The sequence below is a fragment of the Rhinoderma darwinii genome, chromosome 8, assembly GCF_050947455.1.
Source record: "Rhinoderma darwinii isolate aRhiDar2 chromosome 8, aRhiDar2.hap1, whole genome shotgun sequence".
Lineage (NCBI taxonomy): Eukaryota > Metazoa > Chordata > Amphibia > Anura > Rhinodermatidae > Rhinoderma > Rhinoderma darwinii.
The window spans coordinates 71,958,287-71,979,224 of NC_134694.1; the positions used below are offsets into that span (position 1 = coordinate 71,958,287).

Below are 20,938 nucleotides of genomic sequence, written 5' to 3' on the forward strand. Positions count from 1 at the left end.
TCTCGGATGCAATAATAGCCGGAGATTGGTCTGGAGACCACGTGGGCAACGCCATGAAGAGGCCTTCACAAGGGAATGTCACACCGGTCCTACTCCCAGGGTTATGGTGTGGATTGGCATAATGTACAGTAGCCGGACCCCTCTGTCTCAAGCATCAGGAGACATGCTGACTGCAGTGCATCCCACGTTGGCTAGAGGGTGCGTGGGGGAGGGTCCATAGAGCGAACAAGACGATCTAGGTGGTCCCACAGATGTTCAATTGGATTCAAGTCTGGTGAATTACTTGGTCGTGCTCTTCCAACCACTGTTGGATATTTCTAGCTGTGTGACATGTCGCATTGTCTTGGTGGAAGATTGCATCAGCCCCAGGGGAGACAACAGCATGAATGGGTGAACGTGATCTGTAACGATAGATTCATACCTAAATCAGTTCAGAGTGCCTTCCACATGGATGAGTGGGCCCAGAGAATGCCATGAAAAAGTTCCCCAGACCATAACGCTGCTGCTACAAGCTTGTGTTCTTCCAGCAATGGTTGCAGGGTGTTCGTTCTTTGATGTTTCTCGCCAACGTCCATCCGTTCGATGAAGCAGAAAACATGACTCATCGGAGAAGGCAACCCTTTGCCAATCATTGGTGGTCTAACACTGCCGTCCAAATGTAAAACTTTTTTTTTCTGATGCACCTTTGTTAGCATAGGCGCAGTGACCAACCATCTGCTTCGGAGCCCCATTCGCAGTAGGGTTCGCTGAACTGTTTTTTTTTTAGACACGTCTGTTAGCCCGCTGGTTGATTTACTATGTGAGCTGCTCCACTGTAGCGCGTTGTTCGGCCCTCGTGCCATTTCTCCGCTGACGATACACCTTCACCACAGCATCACGTGAACAGTTCACAAACTGCGCTGTTTGTGAAATACTGCCACCCTTGCCCTGAAAGCCAATAATAATCCCTTTTTTACGACTCTGATCGCTCCTTTTATCCATGGCAACAATGAGTGATCTGTGTTGAGAAAGCCTATCACACACCTTAAATAGCCACCAAGCCAGCCCACGGCACATCACTTCCTTCATAGGTTACGCGCTGCCGACGTCGAAAGTAGGAGGTGGTCATAATAATGTGACTAAACTGTGTGTGTGTGTGTGTGTGTGATTTTATATATATATATATATATATATATATATATACGCACAGTAGTTTCCAAAAGTTTTAGACCATTGTGGAAAAATGCTGCAAATTAAGAATGTTGGGGTCCCCCCCCCCCTCCATTAACAAAATACAAAGCGAATGAACAGAAGAGAAATCCAAAAATAAATATTTGGTGTGACCACTCTTTTTGCCTTAGAAACAACATCATTTCTTCTAGGTACACTTGCACAAAGTCATGGATTTTGTAGGATTATAGTCAGGTGTATGATTATCCAATTATGCCAAACGGGATGATGATCATTATTTTCATATGTTGGCTGAAACCCTGCCATTAACTACCAGAAACAGCTGTGTCGGAGGCGAGGTTGTGGAAGACTGTTTCATGTCACAAGTCACATATGACCATGGCAAGACTGAGCACAGCAACAAGACACAAGGTAGTTAGGCTGGATTCACACGAGCACATTACGTCCGTAATGGACGGAACGTATTTCTGCCGCAAGTCCCGGACCGAACACACTGCAGGGAGCCGGGCTCCTAGCATCATAGTTGTGTAACACACACACACACACACACACACACACACACACACACACACACACACACACACACACACACACACATACACACATACACACATATATATATATATATATATATATATATATATAGACACACACTTCCACACATATATACACACACTTCCACACACATATATATGTGTGTGTATGTATATGTGTGTGTATATATATATATATATATATATATATATGTATATATATATATATGTATATATATATATATAGTGAAGGAAATAAGTATTTGATCCCTTGCTGATTTTGTAAGTTTGCCCACTATCAAAGACATGAACATTCTAGAATTTTTAGGCTAGGTTAATTTTACCAGTGAGAGATAGATTATATTTAAAAAAAAAAAAAGACAATCACATAGTCAAAATTATATATATTTATTTGCATTGTGCACAGAGAAATAAGTATTTGATCCCCTACCAACCATTAAGAGTTCAGCCTCCTCCAGACCAGTTACACGCTCCAAATCAACTTGGTGCCTGCATTAAAGACAGCTGTCTTAAATGGTCACCTGTATAAAAGACTCCTGTCTACAGACTCTATTAATCAGTCTGACTCTAACCTCTACAACATGGGCAAGACCAAAGAGCTTTCTAAGGTTGTCAGGGACAAGATCATAGACCTGAACAAGGCTGGAATGGGCTACAAAACCATAAGTAAGACGCTGGGTGAGAAGGAGACAACTGTTGGTGCAATAGTAAGAAAATGCAAGACATACAAAATTACTGTCAATCGACATCGATCTGGGGCTCCATGCAAAATCTCACCTCGTGGGGTATCCTTGATCCTGAGAAAGGTGAGAGCTCAGCCGAAAACTACACGGGGGGAACTTGTTAATGATCTCAAGGCAGCTGGGACCACAGTCACCAAGAAAACCATTGGTAACACATTACGCCGTAATGGATTAAAATCCTGCAGTGCCCACAAGGTCCCCCTGCTCAAGAAGGCACATGTACGGGCCCGTCTGAAGTTTGCAAATGAATATCTGGATGATTCTGAGAGTGTTTGGGAGATGGTGCTGTGGTCAGATGAGACTAAAATTGAGCTTTTTGGCATTAACTCAACTCGCCGTGTTTGGAGGAAGAGAAATGCTGCCTATGACCCAAAGAACACTGTCCCCACTGTCAAGCATGGAGGTGGAAACATTATGTTTTGGGGGTGTTTCTCTGCTAAGGGCACAGGACTACTTCACCGCATCAATGGGAGAATGGATGGAGCCATGTACCGTCAAATCCTGAGTGACAACCTCCTTCCCTCCACCAGGACATTAAAAATAGCTCGTGGCTGGGTCTTCCAGCACGACAATGACCCGAAACATACAGCCAAGGCAACAAAGGAGTGGCTCAAAAAGAAGCACATTAAGGTCATGGAGTGGCCAAGCCAGTCTCCAGACCTTAATGCCATCGAAAACTTATGGAGGGAGCTGAAGATCCGAGTTGCCAAGCGACAGCCTCGAAATCTTAATGATTTACAGATGATCTGCAAAGAGGAGTGGGCCAAAATTCCATCTAACATGTGTGCAAACCTCATCATCAACTACAAAAAACGTCTGACTGCTGTGCTTGCCAACAAGGGTTTTGCCACCAAGTATTAAGTCTTGTTTGCCAAAGGGATCAAATACTTATTTCTCTGTGCACAATGCAAATACATATATATAATTTTGACAATGTGATTTTCTGTTGTTTTTTTTAAATATAATCTATCTCTCACTGGTAAAATTAACCTAGCCTAAAAATTCTAGACTGTTCATGTCTTTGACAGTGGGCAAACTTACTAAATCAGCAAGGGATCAAATACTTATTTCCTTCACTGTGTGTGTATATATATATATATATATATATATATATATATATATATATATATATATATACACACACACACACACTATATATATATATTCTACACACACTTACACATTGTGTGTGTGTGTATACACGCATATACACACACTACCGTTCAAAAGTTTAGGGTCACTTAGAAATTTCCTTATTTTTTTTAAAGAAAAGCACAGGTTTTTTTCAATGAAGATAACATTAAATTATTCAGAAATACACACGCTACATTGTTAATGTGCTAAATGACTATTCTAGCTGCAAACGTTTTTAATGCAATATCTACATAGGTGTATAGAGGCCCATTTCCAGCAACCATCACTCCAGTGTTCTAATGGTACATTGTGTTTGCTAACTGTGTTAGAAGGCTAATGGATGATTAGAAAACACTTGAAAACCCTTGTGCAATTATGTTAGCACCGCTGTAAACAGTTTTGCTGTTTAGAGGAGCTATAAAACTGACCTTCCTTTGAGCTAGTTGAGAATCTAGAGCATTACATTTGTGAATCGATTGAACTCTCAAAATGGCTAGAAAAAGAGAGCTTTCATGTGAAACTCTACAGTCTATTCTTGTTATTAGAAATGAAGGCTATTCCATGCGAGAAATTGCCAAGAAACTGAAGATTTCCTACAACGGTGTGTACTACTCCCTTCAGAGGACAGCACACACAGGCTCTAACCAAAGTAGAAAGAGAAGTGGGAGCCCCCGCTGCACAACTGAGCAACAAGACAAGTACATTAGAGTCTCTAGTTTGAGAAATAGATGCCTCAAAGGTCCTCAACTGGCAGCTTCATTAAATAGTACCCGCAAAACGCCAGTGTCAACGTCTACAGTGAAGAGGCGACTCCGGGATACTGGCCTTCAGGGCAGAGTGGCAAAGAAAAAGCCATATCTGAGACTGGCTAATAAAAGGAAAAGATTAATATGGGCAAAAGCACACAGACATTGGACAGAGGAAGATTGGAAAAAAGTGTTATGGACAGACGAATCGAAGTTTGAGGTGTTTGGATCACACAGAAGAACATTTGTGAGACGCAAAACAACTGAAAAGATGCTGGAAGAGTGCCTGACGCCATCTGTCAAGCATGGTGGAGGTAATGTGATGGTCTGTGGTTGCTTTGGTGCTGGTAAAGTGGGAGATTTGTACAAGGTAAAAGGGATTTTGAATAAGGAAGGCTATCACTCCATTTTGCAACGCCATGCCGTGGACAGCGCTTGATTGGAGCCAATTTCATCCTACAACAGGACAATGACCCAAAGCACACCTCCAAATTATGCAAGAACTATTTAGGGAAGAAGCAGGCAGCTGGTATTCTATCTGTAATGGAGTGGCCAGCGCAGTGACCAGATCTCAACCCCATAGAGCTGTTGTGGGAGCAGCTTGACCGTATGGTAAGCAAGAAGTGCCCATCAAGCCAATCCAACTTGTGGGAGGGGCTTCTGGAAGCATGGGGTGAAATTTCTCCCGATTACCTCAGCAAATTAACAGCTAGAATGCCAAAGGTCTGCAATGCTGTAATTGCTGCAAATGGAGCATTCTTTGACGAAAGCAAAGTTTGAAGGAGAAAATTATTATTTCAAATAAAAATCATTATTTCTAACCTTGTCAATGTCTTTACTATATTTTCTAGTCATTTTGCAACTCATTTGATAAATAGAAGTGTGAGTTTTCATGGAAAACACAAAATTGTCTGGGTGACCCCAAACTTTTGAACGGTAATGTATGTGTATGTATATATATATGCAAAATGTGTGTGTGTGTGTGTGTATATATATATATATATATATATATATGTATATATATATATATATATATATATATATATGCAAAATAAAATACTTGTGATGCTTTATGGACGGGGGTCACTCCCACATTCTTACATGTGAGTAAGGGACAGGGCAGGAGGGTTTCCGATACACATGCTGCCACACACCGTGCTGTGTAAGGAAGGTGGTAATTTTAACCCCTTCCCACACCTTGGCGTAACTGTACGTCCAGGTGAGCAGTAACTTCGTGCACCTGGGCGTGCAGTTACGTCCGCGCTTTAACAGTTAACCGCCGCGTGGCGCTACACCGCAGCGGCGGTTAACTGTGCAGGGTGTCAGCCCTGCTCTCCCCGTTGCCGATCAGCGGCCTGTCGCCGCTGAAATCGGCAATTAACCCCTTCGATGCGGTAGTCGATTGCGATCACCACATCGAAGAGGTTTACAGCGGATCGGCAGCCCCCCACATGTATTTGCGGGGGCTGGCGATCCTTATCATGGCAACCAGAGGCCAGACAATGACCTCCGGGTTGCCATGTACGGAAGCCTCGGAGGATCAGCCTCCGGCCGGTCCTCCGATGCTTCCTGTCAGTGTGACTGTCACGTCACAATGACAGTTAGAATAAATAGCATTATAAGTGACAGCCAGCACCTTTTTACGAAGGACAGAAGTTGTCAAACTAACCTAATCTGTTTTTATGAAGAGGTGAGCAGAAGTCTAGACAGAGGGGCCGCTGTGGATTTAGTGTTTTGGACTTTGCAAAGGCATTTGACACTGTCCCCCATAGACGCCTAATGGGTAAATTAAGGACTATAGGTTTAGAAAATATAGTTTGTAATTGGATTGAGAATTGGCTCAAGGACCGTATCCAGAGGGTTGTGGTCAATGATTCCTACTCTGAATGGTCCCCAGTTATAAGTGGTGTACCCCAGGGTTCAGTGCTGGGACCACTATTATTCAACTAATTTATTAATGATATAGAAGATGGGATTAATAGCACTATTTCTATTTTTGCAGATGACACCAAGCTATGTAATATAGTCCAGTCTATGGAAGATGTTCATGAATTGCAGGCAGATTTAAACAAACTAAGTGTTTGGGCGTCCACTTGGCAGATGAAGTTTAATGTAGATAAATGTAAAGTTATGCATCTGGGTACCAACAACCTGCATGCATCATATGTCCTAGGGGGAGCTACACTGGCGGATTCACTTGTTGAGAAGGATCTGGGTGTACTTGTAAATCATAAACTCAATATCAGCATGCAGTGTCAATCAGCTGCTTCAAAGGCCAGCAAGATATTGTCGTGTATTAAAAGAGGCATGGACTCACGGGACAGGGATGTAATATTACCACTCTACAAAGCATTAGTGAGGCCTCATCTAGAATATGCAGTTCAGTTCTGGGCTCCAGTTCATAGAAAGGATGCCCTGGAGTTGGAAAAAATACAAAGAAGAGCAACGAAGCTAATTAGGGGCATGGAGAATTTAAGTTATGAGGAAAGATTGAAAGAATTAAACCTATTTAGCCTTGAAAAAAGACGACTAAGGGGGGACATGATTAACTTATATAAATATATTAATGGCATATACAAAAAATATGGTGAAATCCTGTTCCTTGTAAAACCCCCTCAAAAAACAAGGGGGCACTCCCTCCGTCTGGAGAAAAAAAGGTTCAAGCTGCAGAGGCGACAAGGCTTCTTTACCGTGAGAACTGTGAATCTATGGAATAGCCTACCGCAGGAGCTGGTCACAGCAGGGACAGTAGATGGCTTTAAAAAAGGGTTAGATAATTTCCTAGAACAAAAAAATATTAGCTCCTATGTGTAGAAATGTTTCCTTCCCTTTTCCCGTCCCTTGGTTGAACTTGATGGACATGTGTCTTTTTTCAGCCGTACTAACTATGTAACACATTACACTACGTGTGTAGTGTAATGTGTTCTAGCAGCGATCAAAGCTGCAAGTCTGAGTGTCCCGTAGTGGAACAAGTAAAAAAAAGATAATGAAAATATTTTTAAAAAGTGTAAAAATAAAAGTTATAAGTGACATAAACACAGAATGCTTTTTTTCCTATAATAAGTCTTTTATTATAGGAAAAAAATTAACACGTTAAAAAAAGTACACATATTTGGTATCGCCGCGTTCGTAACGACCCCAACTATAAAACTGTAATATTATTTTTCCCGCACGGTGAACACCGCGAAAAAAATAAACGAAAAACAGTGCCTGAATCACAGTTTTTTGGTTACCAACCCTCCCAAAATATACAATAAAAAGTGATCAAAAAGTCGCATGTACGCCAAAATGGTACCAATACAAACTACATCCCGTCCCGCAAGAAACAAGCCCTTACAGCGCTTTTTTGACGGAAAAATAAAAACGTTATGGCTCTCAGAATATGGGGACACAAATTTATTTATTTTATAAATAAGTTATTTTATTGCACAAACGCTGCAAAACATAAAAAAATTATATACATCTGGTATCACTGTAATCATATCGACCCGCAGAATAAAGTATAATGGTCATTTATAGCCCAGGGTGAAGGCCATAAAAAAACACGAATAAAAAACATTGTCAGAATTGATGGTTTTTGGTCACCTTGCTTGCCAAAAAATGGAATAAAACGTGATCAAAAAATTTTCTGGTACCCCAAAATGGTACCAATGAAAACCTACAGATTGTCCCGCAAAGAATAAACCCTCACACAGCTCCGGTGGTGAAAAAATAAAACCGTTCTGGCTCTCAAAATATGGCGATGCAAAATGTGTCCAAAAGCAGATAAGATCCGACACCATTTATCAGTGCGACACCGGCCACATATCTGCGGATTATTATTTATTTACTGCATTATTATACCCTCTTATTATACCCTGATGTACCCCGCACAGATTACATATGCCCCCACATTACAAACTGAAACACCAGTAAAACCCCAAACAGAACAACTACCAAGCTACATCTGCGCCCCAAAAGCCAAATGGCGTCCCTCCCTTCTGAGCCCTGCAGCGTGCCCAAACACCAGTTTACGTCCACAGATATGGCATCGCCATACCCGGGAGAACCCGGTTAATATTTTATGAGGTATTTGTCTTCAGTGGCACAAACTGGGCATAACATATAGTGCACTAAAATGGCATATGAGTGGAAAATTGTAATTTTCACTCCGCACCATGCGCTGCGCATTAACCCCTTCGCGCACCACAACATAGCATGTCTTAGTGTGGGGGGTGATGTATGGAGCGTCTCACGTGAAAAATAAAGAATTTAAAACTGCAAAATCGCAGTTTTTTTGGTCACCTGCGCTCAACCTAAAAATGTAATAAGTGCTCAAAAAGTTGTATGTACCAAAAAATGGTACCAATAAAAACGAACGCTCGTCCCTCAATAAATAAGCCCTCATACCGCTCTATTGACTGAAAAATAAAAAAGTTTTGGCTCTTGGAACGCGGGAAGGAAAAAACTAAAAAAGAAAAGAAAAAAAATGGATCAGTACAGAAAGGGTTAATTACTTTCTAATGAAAAACCATTTATGACCACACGTGGGGTATTGCCGTACTCGGGAGAAATTGCTTTACAAATGTTGGGCGGCTTTTACCCCCTTTATCCTTTTGTAAAATTGAAAAAAATGCAACATTTTAGTGGAAGAAATGTTGATATTCATTTTCATGGCCTAATTCTAATAAATCCTGCAAAAGACTTGTGGGGTCTAAATGCCCACTATATCCCTAGATAGATTCTTTAAGTGGTGTAATTTCCGCTTTTGGGGGGTTTCCACTGTTTTGGCCTCTCAGGGGCTTTGCAAATGCGACATGGCACCCAAAAACCATTTCAGCTAAATTTGAGCTCCAAAAGCCAAATAGCGCTCCTTCCCTTCTAAGCCTTGCTGTGGGTCCAAACAGCAGTTTATTACCACATATGGCATATTTCCGTAATCGGGAGAAATTGTTTTACAAATGTTGGGGTGCTTTTTCTCCTTTATTCCTTGTAAAAATTAAAAATGGCTACCTTTTTTCAGAAAAAAAGTCGATTTTTACCTTTACAGAATAATTCCAATGAATTCAGCAAAACAACCGTGGGGTCAAAATGCTAACTTTACCCCTAGAAAAATTCCTTGATGAGTGTAGTTTCCAAAATGGGGTCACTTTCCGGGGGTTTCCACTATTTTGTTCTCTCCAGTGCAATTCAAACGCGACATGGCACTGAAAACTATACCAGCAAAATCAGAATTTCAAAATCCAAATGGTGCTCCTTCCCTTCTGAGTCCTGCTGTGGGTCCAAACAGCAGTTTATTACCACATATGGGGTATTGCTATAATCAGGAGAAATTGCTTTACATATGTTGGGGTGTTTTTTCTCTTTTATTCCTTGAAAAAATTAAACATTTCTAAGTTTTTTCAGAAAAAAAGTAGATTTTCATCTTCACAAACTAATTCAAATAAATTTAGCGAAAAAACTGTGGGTTCAAAATGCTAATTATACCCCTAGATAAATTCCCTGAGGGGTGTAGTTTCGAAAATGAGGTCACGTTTGGGGGTCTTTATTGTTTTGGCCCCACAAGACCTCTTTAAACCTGACATGGTACCTAAAATATATGCTAAAAAAAAGGAGGCCCTTTGCTTCTGAGGCCTGTGTTTCAGTCCATGACCGCACTAGGGCCACATGTGGGGTATTTCTAAAAACTGCAGAATCTGGGCAATCAATAATAAGTTACATTTCTCGGGTAAAACCTCCTGTGGTATAGAAAAAAAATGTATTACAAATGAATTTTGTAAAAAAAAAATGAGATTTGTAACTTTCACCTCTACTTTGCTTTAATTCCTGTGAAACGCCTAAAGGGTTAATACACTTTCTGAATGCTGTTTTGAATACTTTGAGGGGTGCAGTTTTCAAAATGGGGTGATTTATGGGGACTTTCTAATATATAAGGCCCTCAAAGCCACTTCAGAACTGAATTGGTCCTTGTAAAAGTCGCCTTTTGAAATTTTCTTGAAAATATGAGAAATTGCTACTAAAGTTCTAAGTCTTGTAACGTCCTAGAAAAATAAAAGAATGTTCAAAAAACGATGCCAACATAAAGTAGACATATGGGTGATGTTAACTAGTAACTATTTTGTGTGGTATTACTATCTGTTTTACAAGCAGATACATTTAAATTGAGAAAAATGCTAATTTTTGCAAATTTTCTCCAAATCTTGGTGTTTTTTACAAATAAATATTACATTTATCAACCACATTTTTTCACTAACATAAAGTACAATATGTCACGAGAAAACAATCTCAGAATCGCTTGGATAGGTAGAAGCATTCCGGAGTTATTACCACATAAAGTGACACATGTCAGATTTGAAAAATCGGCTTCGTCCTGAAGGCCAAAACAGGCTCAGTCCTGAAGGGGTTAAGACATTACGGTCAGCTTTAGGCTATGTTCACACGGGTTATTTTGCCGAGTTTTTTGACGTGGAAACCGCGTCGCAAAACTCGGCAAAAACGGCCCGAGAACGCCTCCCATTGATTTCAATGGGAGGTGTCGGCGTCTTTTTCCCGCGAGCAGTAAAACGCGGGAAAAAGAAGCGACATGCCCTATCTTCGGGTGCTTCCGCCTCTGACCTCCCATTGACTTCAATGGGAGGCAGGAGAAAGTGTATTTCTCGCTGTTTTATGCCCGCGGCGCTCAATGGCCGCGGGCGAAAAACGGCGCGATAATTGCCGCGAAAATCGGCGTGCAGGGAGAGGAATATCTGCCTCAAAGTTCCAAACGGAATTTTGAGGCAGATATTCCTCCCCCAAAATACTCCGTGTGAACATAGCCTTAGTGTGGTGATGAGGGCCTGTGGTTCCCCCTGTCTAATGGGCCTAGTCACAGCTGCAACCTCTATAGTTATACCACTGTAACTAGCAGCACTCGCCGAATGTCATACTCCCTGTGTTTACTGTAGACTGACCGGTTAGTCCAGGGGAATTAGATTTACCCATTACTTACCTGCCTTATTCGCAGAACACTTCTTCCTGTACATAGAGCACTGCAGTCTGGTTGCATAACTCAGCTGAGAACGTTTATAAAGCTGGCCTTATAGTACTGGTTTTATTTATGGCCATTTTCTGAACCACCTGTCGCTCATGGTTGGTCTGATATATGCCTTCGGTCTGCGTCTGTTACACTCGTTCGTATCATAAAATGGCAATTTAAAATCTTTAGTGTATAACCAGTTTAACAGTGTAAGGCCTCATGCACACTTCCATCACCGTTTTATCTGCCCTTTTTAACGGATCCGTGTGTCCGTTTTTGTTTCCATGTGCACTCAGTTTCCGTTCCGTGTTTCCGTTTAACACGGACGTTGTACTTCCGTTTGGCTTCCATTTTTCCGTTTATAAAACGGAAGGTAAACTTCATTTGAACTTGTCACGTCCCAGGAAACACCCATAGAAAGGTTACAAGAAGTTTTTGGTGCTGTTTTCTGCAGCTTTCAGAGCATAGAGAACAGTTTGACATTACTCTGCTTGGCTTGCTTTGGTGTTTTGGGATTTTTGAAGTGAAATGTGGGCATTTACTTACATATTTTGTGACGCTGGGCACTAGTTCCCTGCTGCCATCTGTGCGTCAAAAGCTCCATGGCAAGTTCCTCCCACGCGGCGTCCTTTTTATAGCTGTCGTGGCAGCATTCTGCCCGCGTATCCCACAGTTCTGGGTGATCATGCACCAATGCTATGAGTCTCTCCACATCCATCTTCAGGAATGAATGTGTACTGTATTCTGTGAGTCTATGAACTTTGGCTCACCCAGCCGTTGCTATGGCAACGGATCCGTCAAAAACGGACGGCACACGGAAGCCTTCCGTGTGCCATCCGTTTTTTTGACTGAGCCATTGACTTCTATGGGCCACACGGGCACTGAATCACTGACCAAAGTAGGACATGCTCTACTTTTGACAGAACGGAACAACGGATCCGTTTAAATAACTGAAGTGTGCATGGGCCCATTAAAATGAATGGGTTCAGGGTGCGATCAGTAACAAAAACGGATAGCACCGTGAAGGAGAAGACTGAAGTGGGCATGAAGCCTAAAGTGTATAGGGATGTAGAAGTTTCGAAAGCTAATATTACCTTATTTTGGGTTGGTTGAACTGCGGTATAAATATAAAGACCAAGGGCACGTGGTGTAACACAAATCTTTGGTTAATGATTACATGGTCCAGGGACAGCTCTGTAAATATTATACTGCTGTACGGAGTGACAATGTCCTCAGTATGACGCTTGTTATTGATGTGAAATCTGTTAACTTGGAAAAAGCAGAGTTCATAATAGGAGCCTGATCACTTCTAGGCAAAACCTGTGTCTGTGTATCTAACTAAAGAATACCACAGGATTACAGATTAACCTCCAATATGATGAATGTTTCATCCCAAATACTGGCCCACATTTACAAAGCGGGTCTATGGAAGTTTTTGGTGTAGACTGCACCCCAAAAAAGTTGGAAATGGTGACGTGTGACAAGTTTGCAGTAAAACTTTTCGGGTCACTCACCAAATAGGGAAAGTGATGAGAAAAGCAGGCATGGTCCCCAAGGAGATGTACTTTAGGTCACATTTATTTAAGAAAAATAGATTCAAATCACACAAATTTGATTTGTATCGCGTTAAAAATGCGCCTGAACATGGCACAAATGACTCCAACTGATTCCTTTGTCGCCAAGCAACATACATACTCAACCAGAACACATTTTGGAAACCTTTTTTGATAAACCTAAGGGTATGTTCACACGTAGTCAACAAAAACGTCTGAAAATCCAGAGCTGTTTTCAAGGGAAAACAGACCCTGCTTTTCAGACGTTTTTTTACCAACTCGCATTTTTCACTGCGTTTTTCGCGGCGTTTTTTACGTCCGTTTTTGGAGCTGATTTCATTAGAGTCTATGAGAAAACAGCTACAAAAACGTCCAAAGAAGTGTCCTGCACTTCTTTTGACGAGGCTGTATTTTTACGCGTCGTCGTTTGACAGCTGTCAAACGACGACGCGTAAATAACAGGTCGTCTGCACAGTACGTCGGCAAACCCATTCAAATGAATGGGCAGATGTTTGCCGACGTATTGGAGCCGTATTTTCAGACGTAAAACGAGGCATTTGTCTGAATACGTCTGAAATTTGGCCGCGTGAACATACCCTAAAAATTTAATCGGTGGAGAGGAGAAACTTCTGGCGTCGCACATTGCCCAGTCGAACAGCCTGCCTGTTCTCTTGGCTCTCTACTGCTTTCACTTTTAAAATTCTAGCAGTAGACACAGCCGCAGTCATACATCACAAAGTTTGCTTATCGGGTAAGTTATTAATGGAGAAAGTTTGAGCACATCTAATACGATTTACAAAGTCCTGGGTAGCAGTTTTTAAGGGTATTTCCCCTAGTTCAGAAATGGACAAAATTCTGTAGACCAGTGGTCTGAAAACTGTGGTTTCTTAGGCCTCGTTCACATCATGTTTCTCCCCTACGTTTAGCATGTACGCCAGGAAGCTCGCAAGTGCCCTAATGGTCTCCTTCGGGCTGGTATACTGCGAAAAAAAAAGAATAGGTTTGTAATAGTGCAGTGAACTAGTGCTACTTCATAAAAAAAATAAAACATTTTTTGACGTATGCCTTTGTATGGCGTACTTCACAGGCTTATGTTTACGTATAGGTCATTAGCATTTTTTTTTATCTATACGTTAAACAAATGCCACACTAGCCTCTGAGGGATGGATGCCGTTGTTGGGCATCTGTCACAGCTTCTGTTTACCTCGAGGAGCTTTATTCGGTGTATATTCGAAATGTAAGGGAAAACTGTGAATGGAGCCTTAACTGTTGTGAAACTGCAACTCCCAGTATGCCAGTATCAAATCTCTAAGGATATGTTCACGCTTGGCGTATTTTCCATGCGGAGGTGACCACCACATTTCTAAAGTCTCACCTACGTGGTTCCTGACGATTTGGAGATTATACGGGGCTCCTGAAGCCTTATTGTACACTCGGGCAGCAGTTGTCATGACCTGCCTGGTTAACTGTGTAGAGAATGATTTCTTATACAGGTTCCCTGGTAGGTCATGATAACTTCTAGCAGCCTGCTAGAATACTGTGCTGAAAATGTGATTAAATAAATATCAAATATCTGAGCTGTGGCCTAGGTTGGGGACTTGTGTGATCCAGGCGGGACATATTGGAAATGTGGCGTCTTAGCAAAATAAAATTGAGCTACCTGCTGCGTGCTGGTTCACCTCACCCCACTTCAGTTTTAAGACTGGAGGGTCCAGCACTTGTTTACCCCTCCTCGTCGCCCCATGCCAGAAGTTATGACTCTCAACTTCCACGTTTTTTGCCAACATTGCTATTCCTTTGGAGAGGAAGAGACAAGTGCAGGATGGCCATGCCCATTGAGATGAGGGATAGGGCCTCCTTCTCCACAGGCGTTTGTTCTCCCTGTGTGTGTCCTTCCATTATTATGTAATCTGTCAGCAGCATATATGAAGATAAATTGGGGACAGTAATGTTTGCAAAAGATTCAGACTTTACTGTTCCACTGAACATATTTCATTGTACATTGTCCTATTTCCAGTTGTTTGATCTGAGTCTAACATGAAAATGTAAGTGCTTTGTGGGTTTTTCTCCATTAGTATGCGTACTATGTTATGTACAAACACTATAATAACACGGTTATGATTGTTTGATATTTTGCTTTCTTTAGTGGCAACAAAAGTCAGTAAAATATTTTTTGCTTTCTTCACATGGCTGCTAAAATATTGCACATTATTTTTTATTTTATTTTTAGCCAAGAAGGGCGTCGCTCATCAGGGGTCCATTCTGTTCCCTGCCCACTGGAACCGCTAGTATCTAGTACTTTAATAGGGGAGGATGGCCTAGCATGCTGTGCGATTCTTTCCTGCTAACACACAGTATTACTTTAATTTTTGCAGTTCGTCCTTTGGGATATGTAATAATTGACTGAGGCATAAACTGGACCAGATATACTATTGCATGCCTGTAAAGGAGCATAAAATTGGCCTCTCACTATTTCAGTAAAATAACAGGGTACCAGATGTGCTCACACTTCCACAATATTTAGTCCCTGAAGGCCACAATCTGTGTCAATGTCTGACAAGATTTTGTACATTTAATATTGCATTGTATGTTTTCTTCCATAGTGACAGTATCCGCTAAAGTGACTCACTGTGAATTAACATGTTTATTGTATATCAGATGTGCAGGATTCAGAAAATACAGAGCTGAGCGGGAGAACAAGACGGCCCCTGTCAAGGATTCCAGTGAGGCTGATGTCTCCCAAGCAAGTGACATTGCCAGTGTCCTAGCAGAATCTTCACTGGCTGCTGTAGTAGCTCTTGGTACATCTGAGCCAGGCCTGGTCAATCCAGCATTTGATGAACATGATGATGGTGAGTGCCTAATTATTTACCGTAGAAATTATTGTAGTTCAGAGAGAGGTTCAAAATAGTCATGAAAATGTATGGCAATGCTTTCTATCCTACATTTTATGTGTTTTTTTTCTCTTAAACTTAAAGATCAGCCTCACAGGACAAGTCTAGTAGCAGAGACAAGTACAATAGAGATACATCGCGATGACCCTGAAGAGGAACTGGGGATGCGAATTGTGGGGGGTAGAAACACTCCCCTGGGCAATATTGTAATACAGGAATTGCTGAAAGACTCGTTGGTTGCAACTGATGGCAGACTTATGCCAGGAGACCACATTCTGGAGGTATGTTCTACCAAATATTTGTGTTGGTAGTGGGAATATGGTCAATTACTTTCTAATGAGATCTAACCTCACAGGATATCTGTTGGCACATGCTGTAATATGGCTTCAGAGATGGGACAATTGATGATGCAACCTCCTCTGTGGCCTTTATGGTTTATCGTTTCTACTCCTGATATATATCTAAACATGGAAACTGAACAGCATAGGCTGCACAATGGAGCACAAAGAGATATCAAATTTTCAGTTTATCCGTGGTTTCCAAGATTAGTACATGGGCACCTGCTCTCCAAAAGTTCATTATAGATCACCCTTATGTCTTTCAATCAATCAATCAATCAATCATTGTTAATCATAAACTTAATCATCTCCGGCATTTAAATGCACTCTAACAGACAGAAGACAGTTGCTTTAAGGCAACAGTCGGCTCTCTTACATACTGGGCCCTTGTGCAGCTGCACAGGTTGCACCAATGTTATGTCTGCCCCTGTGTTACATTCATGTAAGTCCTGCTAGATGTGGAGAATGGACAACACATATGAATACAATGTACCTATCCAGCAAGCTGGGTTTTTTGTTCTTAAAGTTGGAGGAAACGGATTCCTTTGACTGATATATTTGAATGCACCATAAGATGGTCATCTATGGATTGAATGCTTTATACATGATCATCACTGTCATGGTTCCTTATGTATTGATTTTGTATGCCATTTATCAAAAGTACTTCATATTGCGGTGGGAGCTTAGCTACTGAAGTTAATGACCCCCTGACTCACGTGCTCCTGTTGAAATGCGGCTCGCAGCACAGTTTCTGAATTCCATTCCCTGTTGCTCGCTTTCCTTGCAGTCCAGTGAGCCACCGGGAGTCCTCACTGAGCTCCGAGGCGCTTAAACTTCTGGATACCAGCGTTTCTTCATCTGAGGCAACTCCACGCGGTCTCTCTCAGGCGCTTGCATGCGCTTGAATTCTGCCGGTCTCTGGGGCCGCTTCTGTTCCGGACAGCATTGGCAGTAGCTGTAGTTCTGGCAGGTCGACGCACCTCTCATCCGCCACTCTGCTTCTGGTGATCTCCACAAGGGTTTGTGAGCGGAGGAGAAGTAATCTCCAGGGGACCTCAGAGCTCCCGAATACTGGAGCATCCTGGTGCAGTCTGCTACAGCCTAAGGACAAGGGCCTTCTCTGGCTGGCATCCCCAGTACCCCTTAAGGTACCACGACAGTGATAGCTTCCCTAACTCCTATCTTCCGCTTTATTCCACCCCTGCATATCTGGCTATATCATATTGTACAACGTAATTAACCACTTGCATTCAATTACTATGGCTAGGAGGAAAGGGAAACCTGCTGCTCTGAGGAAGCTGACTGAATTTTTCAGCAGCACTACCCCTAACCTGGCAGAGTCTCCCATACAATCCCCTTTGCCTTCTCAATTACCAGCGGCCCTTTCCCCTTCGCACAGTTCATCATTGGACGTGAAGGAAACTAGTCCATAGGGTCAAAAACGTCTCCCCTTCGGCATACACCACACAGCAAGTGTCCTGGACAGAAAAAAAAAAGCATCAGCAAGGGAGATGTTACCCTGCAACCTACTAGTCTTAATGCTCTGGTAACCATTAATGCTCTGGGGGCCCTATTACTGTGGATACTCTCAAGGATATGATTGTCCTCCTACAAAATGGGATAAATACTAGTATGTCCTCGTTGGTCTGCAATTTGCAATGTAATATGAACGCCATATGTCAACTCGCAGATCACCTAGAACAGAAAATGGAGGAATTATCTGTGGCTCACAACGAGTTGGTGGACGCACACAATGCACTGGAGGAGGAAGTAAAATGGCTCAAAGCTAAGGAACAAAATTAAGATTAGGGGCAAACTGGTGTTAGGAAGAGTCTGAGTCTTTAAGATCGCCATGACTACTGATCTAGCTTCTGGGCGGTTCTGTTTACTTCCTGAGCCTATCCCACTTCTCAGTCTTCTTCCTGTCAGGTGTAGGGTGGGGTAGGGTATTATACCTGGCCTCCTCCCTCTTTCTTTGCTTGTGAATTTTTCTCCTTAGGTGTGGTGATCAAGCTCTCGCTTAACCTGTGTGCTAGACTTCTGGACTTCTTGGATAATGACCTCTGCTTGTCTCTTGTTAACCAAAATCGATAAACAAGGGGTTATCTGCTCCCAGGCTGGTTCTGACCTCTGCTCTACCTGATTTTCACTAGCTCTGTTTTGGACTTTCTGTTTACCCTCTGGCTGTCTGGTTACCTGTTCAGGTATAGCCTGCATTGCACCCCTTATCCAATGGGTTTTGTGCAGCAAAAACCATCCCGCCTTGCGGTGGGCTCTGGCGAATACCTCCAAAGTAGCCTTAGATTCTGTTAATCAGAGTTGTGACGGATTTGGGGTTGCGGTTTTATTTGCAGCCTTTTAAGAATTGCGCAACCAGTGAATACATAACAACTGGAGGATGTCACCCCAGTTGATCAAAACACATCAAACCGCTGTTCCTTACGATAGTTCCAACTCTCTCAGGTTTGGACAATGATTGACAGAGCTCATAAGTTTCCTAAATCCAGACAAGCACCGTAAAAGGCACCCAGAGACACCCTGGTAAGTGTTAATTTCTATTACATAAAGCAACATGTTATGTTAGCATCCAGGAAACGTGGATGCTTACCTGCTCCTTATATTTCTGTTTCTATTTTCCCGGATCTGTTGGCAGCAACGTTGCAAGCTCGTATAGATTTGCTCCCGATCACTGAATCTTTGTGAGCCCATAATATCAAGTATCGCTGAGGCTTTCCTACAAGCTGCTGATTTCCTACAAAGGCAATCCTCATGTTGTATCCTTGGTGGAAGAAGGTGTCTTGTTACTGTGACAATGGAACATCTCTCTTTCTAAAGTTCAGATTTCATCTTGTAATCGCACTTCTCCATCCATGGTTGCTCCCGAAGGGAATTCTGTGGATTATAGAAACTCTCCCGCTTGAACGGTCGTAAGACTGCATATAATCTTTCTGCTAGGACTCCCGGCCGTGAGGTATTATAAGCATAAGATAGCTCACTTAATTTCTTTCTTCTTCAGAACTCTTGTGTGTCATAAAACACGACTCTCTCCCCCTGAAGACTACAGTGCTTGTCTGCACTATGCCTTATATTGTACATATGCTTACTTTATTGTTTGTACTATGTTTACTTTGTTCTTGGTCCCTCCAGCTGTCTGCTGATGTCTTACTATGTATGGTGGTACTTTGATTTGCTCTGCATTTAGTGTTACACCACTTGCCTCTCGTTGCTTCATTATGCTGGTACCTTTATGGTGTGTGTATGTGTGTGTGTGTGTGTGTGTATATATATATATATATATATATATATACATACACTCAATGTTAGGGGGCTTAATAGTCCCTTCAAGCAGAGTTTACTCTGGCGAGGAGCTAAGGCGTTAAACTGATGTGCTTCTAGAGCAAGAGACGCACTTCCTTAAAGATGGAGCACCTCAGATTTCCAATAAACATTTTCCGCATATCTTCACTGCATCTTGGGAAGCTAAACGCAAAGGAGTTCTCATAGCTGTTAAAGATACGGTGGCCTTTTCTGTTAGATCTTATACAAGACCCACAAGGCAGATACCTTGGCCTAATCTGTGATATCAATAATATTACTTATACATTCTTTAATGTTTATTTTCCTATTCAGAGACCGGGTCCGTACCTCAGATCTCTGCTCCCCAAGATTAAGGCCTTTGCTCATGGCCTCTTCCTTATAGGTGAGCTTTATTCTTGATTCAGCGTTCGATACCACATCAAAATTGAGAACTCCTTCTACATTTTCCTCTTTATTACATGAAAAGTTACTCTACAACATGTGGAGGTGCCAGCACGGTAGAGAGAGATTACTGCTTTTTTTTATTTTCCCATGCTCTCACCGCAATACGTGGAATCTCTGTCTTTCCCCTTTAGGCTGGGTTCACACGACCTATTTTCAGACGTAAACGAGGCGTATTATGCCTCGTTTTACGTCTGAAAATAGGGCTACAATAAGTCGGCAAACATCTGCCCATTCATTTGAATGGGTTTGCCGACGTACTGTGCAGACGACCTGTCATTTACGCGTCGTCGTTTGACAGCTGTCAAACGACGATGCGTAAAAATACAGCCTCGTCAAAAGAAGTGCAAGACACATATACATTATATGCAGGACACTTATATACATTATGTGCAGGACACTTCTTTCAGACGTAATTTGAGCCGTTCTTCATTGAACTCAATGAAGCACAGCTCAAAATTTACGGCTGTCAGAGAAGCCTCGCAAAATGCGAGGAGGAGCATTTACGTCTGAAACGAGGCAGCTGTTTTCTCCTGAAAACAGTCTGTCTTTTCAGACGTAAAAGCCTCTCATCGTGTGCACATACCCTCACTGTATCTGAGAGTGTTAAAATAATTTACTCCCTCAAATCTTTTAAGGCCCCGGGACCGGATGGGTATACAAACAATTATTATAAATGTTACTCACAAATTCTATCCCCCCACTTATTAAATGTTTTTAACAAGGGTTCTTGCCACTGAGTGCACTTTCCCAGCGAAAATGCTGCCTGCCACCATCGTAACACCTAAACATCCCTAAACCTTGAAAGGAAACTGCCTCCCCAGCTAATTTCCTCCCAAACTCTTCGTTAAATCAATTTAGTTCCGAGAGCGGAGGCCTCTCAGACGTCTTTTCTGCTGCTTGGTTTGGATGCAGAGAAGGCATTCGACAGGCTCCATTGGGGGTACCTCTCCCAAATCTTAGATAAGTTTGGTTTTGGTAACTATGTCAATTCTGCTATTCTGGCTTTTTATGCCAATTCCTCTGCTAGAATTCTATCTTCAGGTTTTCGGT

The 20,938-nt window shown here is 42.1% G+C and overlaps 1 protein-coding gene across 2 annotated transcripts in view; it reads left to right on the plus strand.

The window, feature by feature from the left end:
- LOC142659523 (ligand of Numb protein X 2-like) overlaps positions 1 to 20,938 on the plus strand; it is a 105,842-nt gene that overhangs the window by 67,391 nt on the left and 17,513 nt on the right. For both annotated transcript variants that reach the window (XM_075835733.1, XM_075835734.1), the window contains exons 3-4: positions 15,553 to 15,746; positions 15,873 to 16,069. In XM_075835733.1, the coding sequence (XP_075691848.1) occupies positions 15,553 to 15,746; positions 15,873 to 16,069 (391 nt within the window). The remainder of the gene's footprint in view (positions 1 to 15,552; positions 15,747 to 15,872; positions 16,070 to 20,938) is intronic.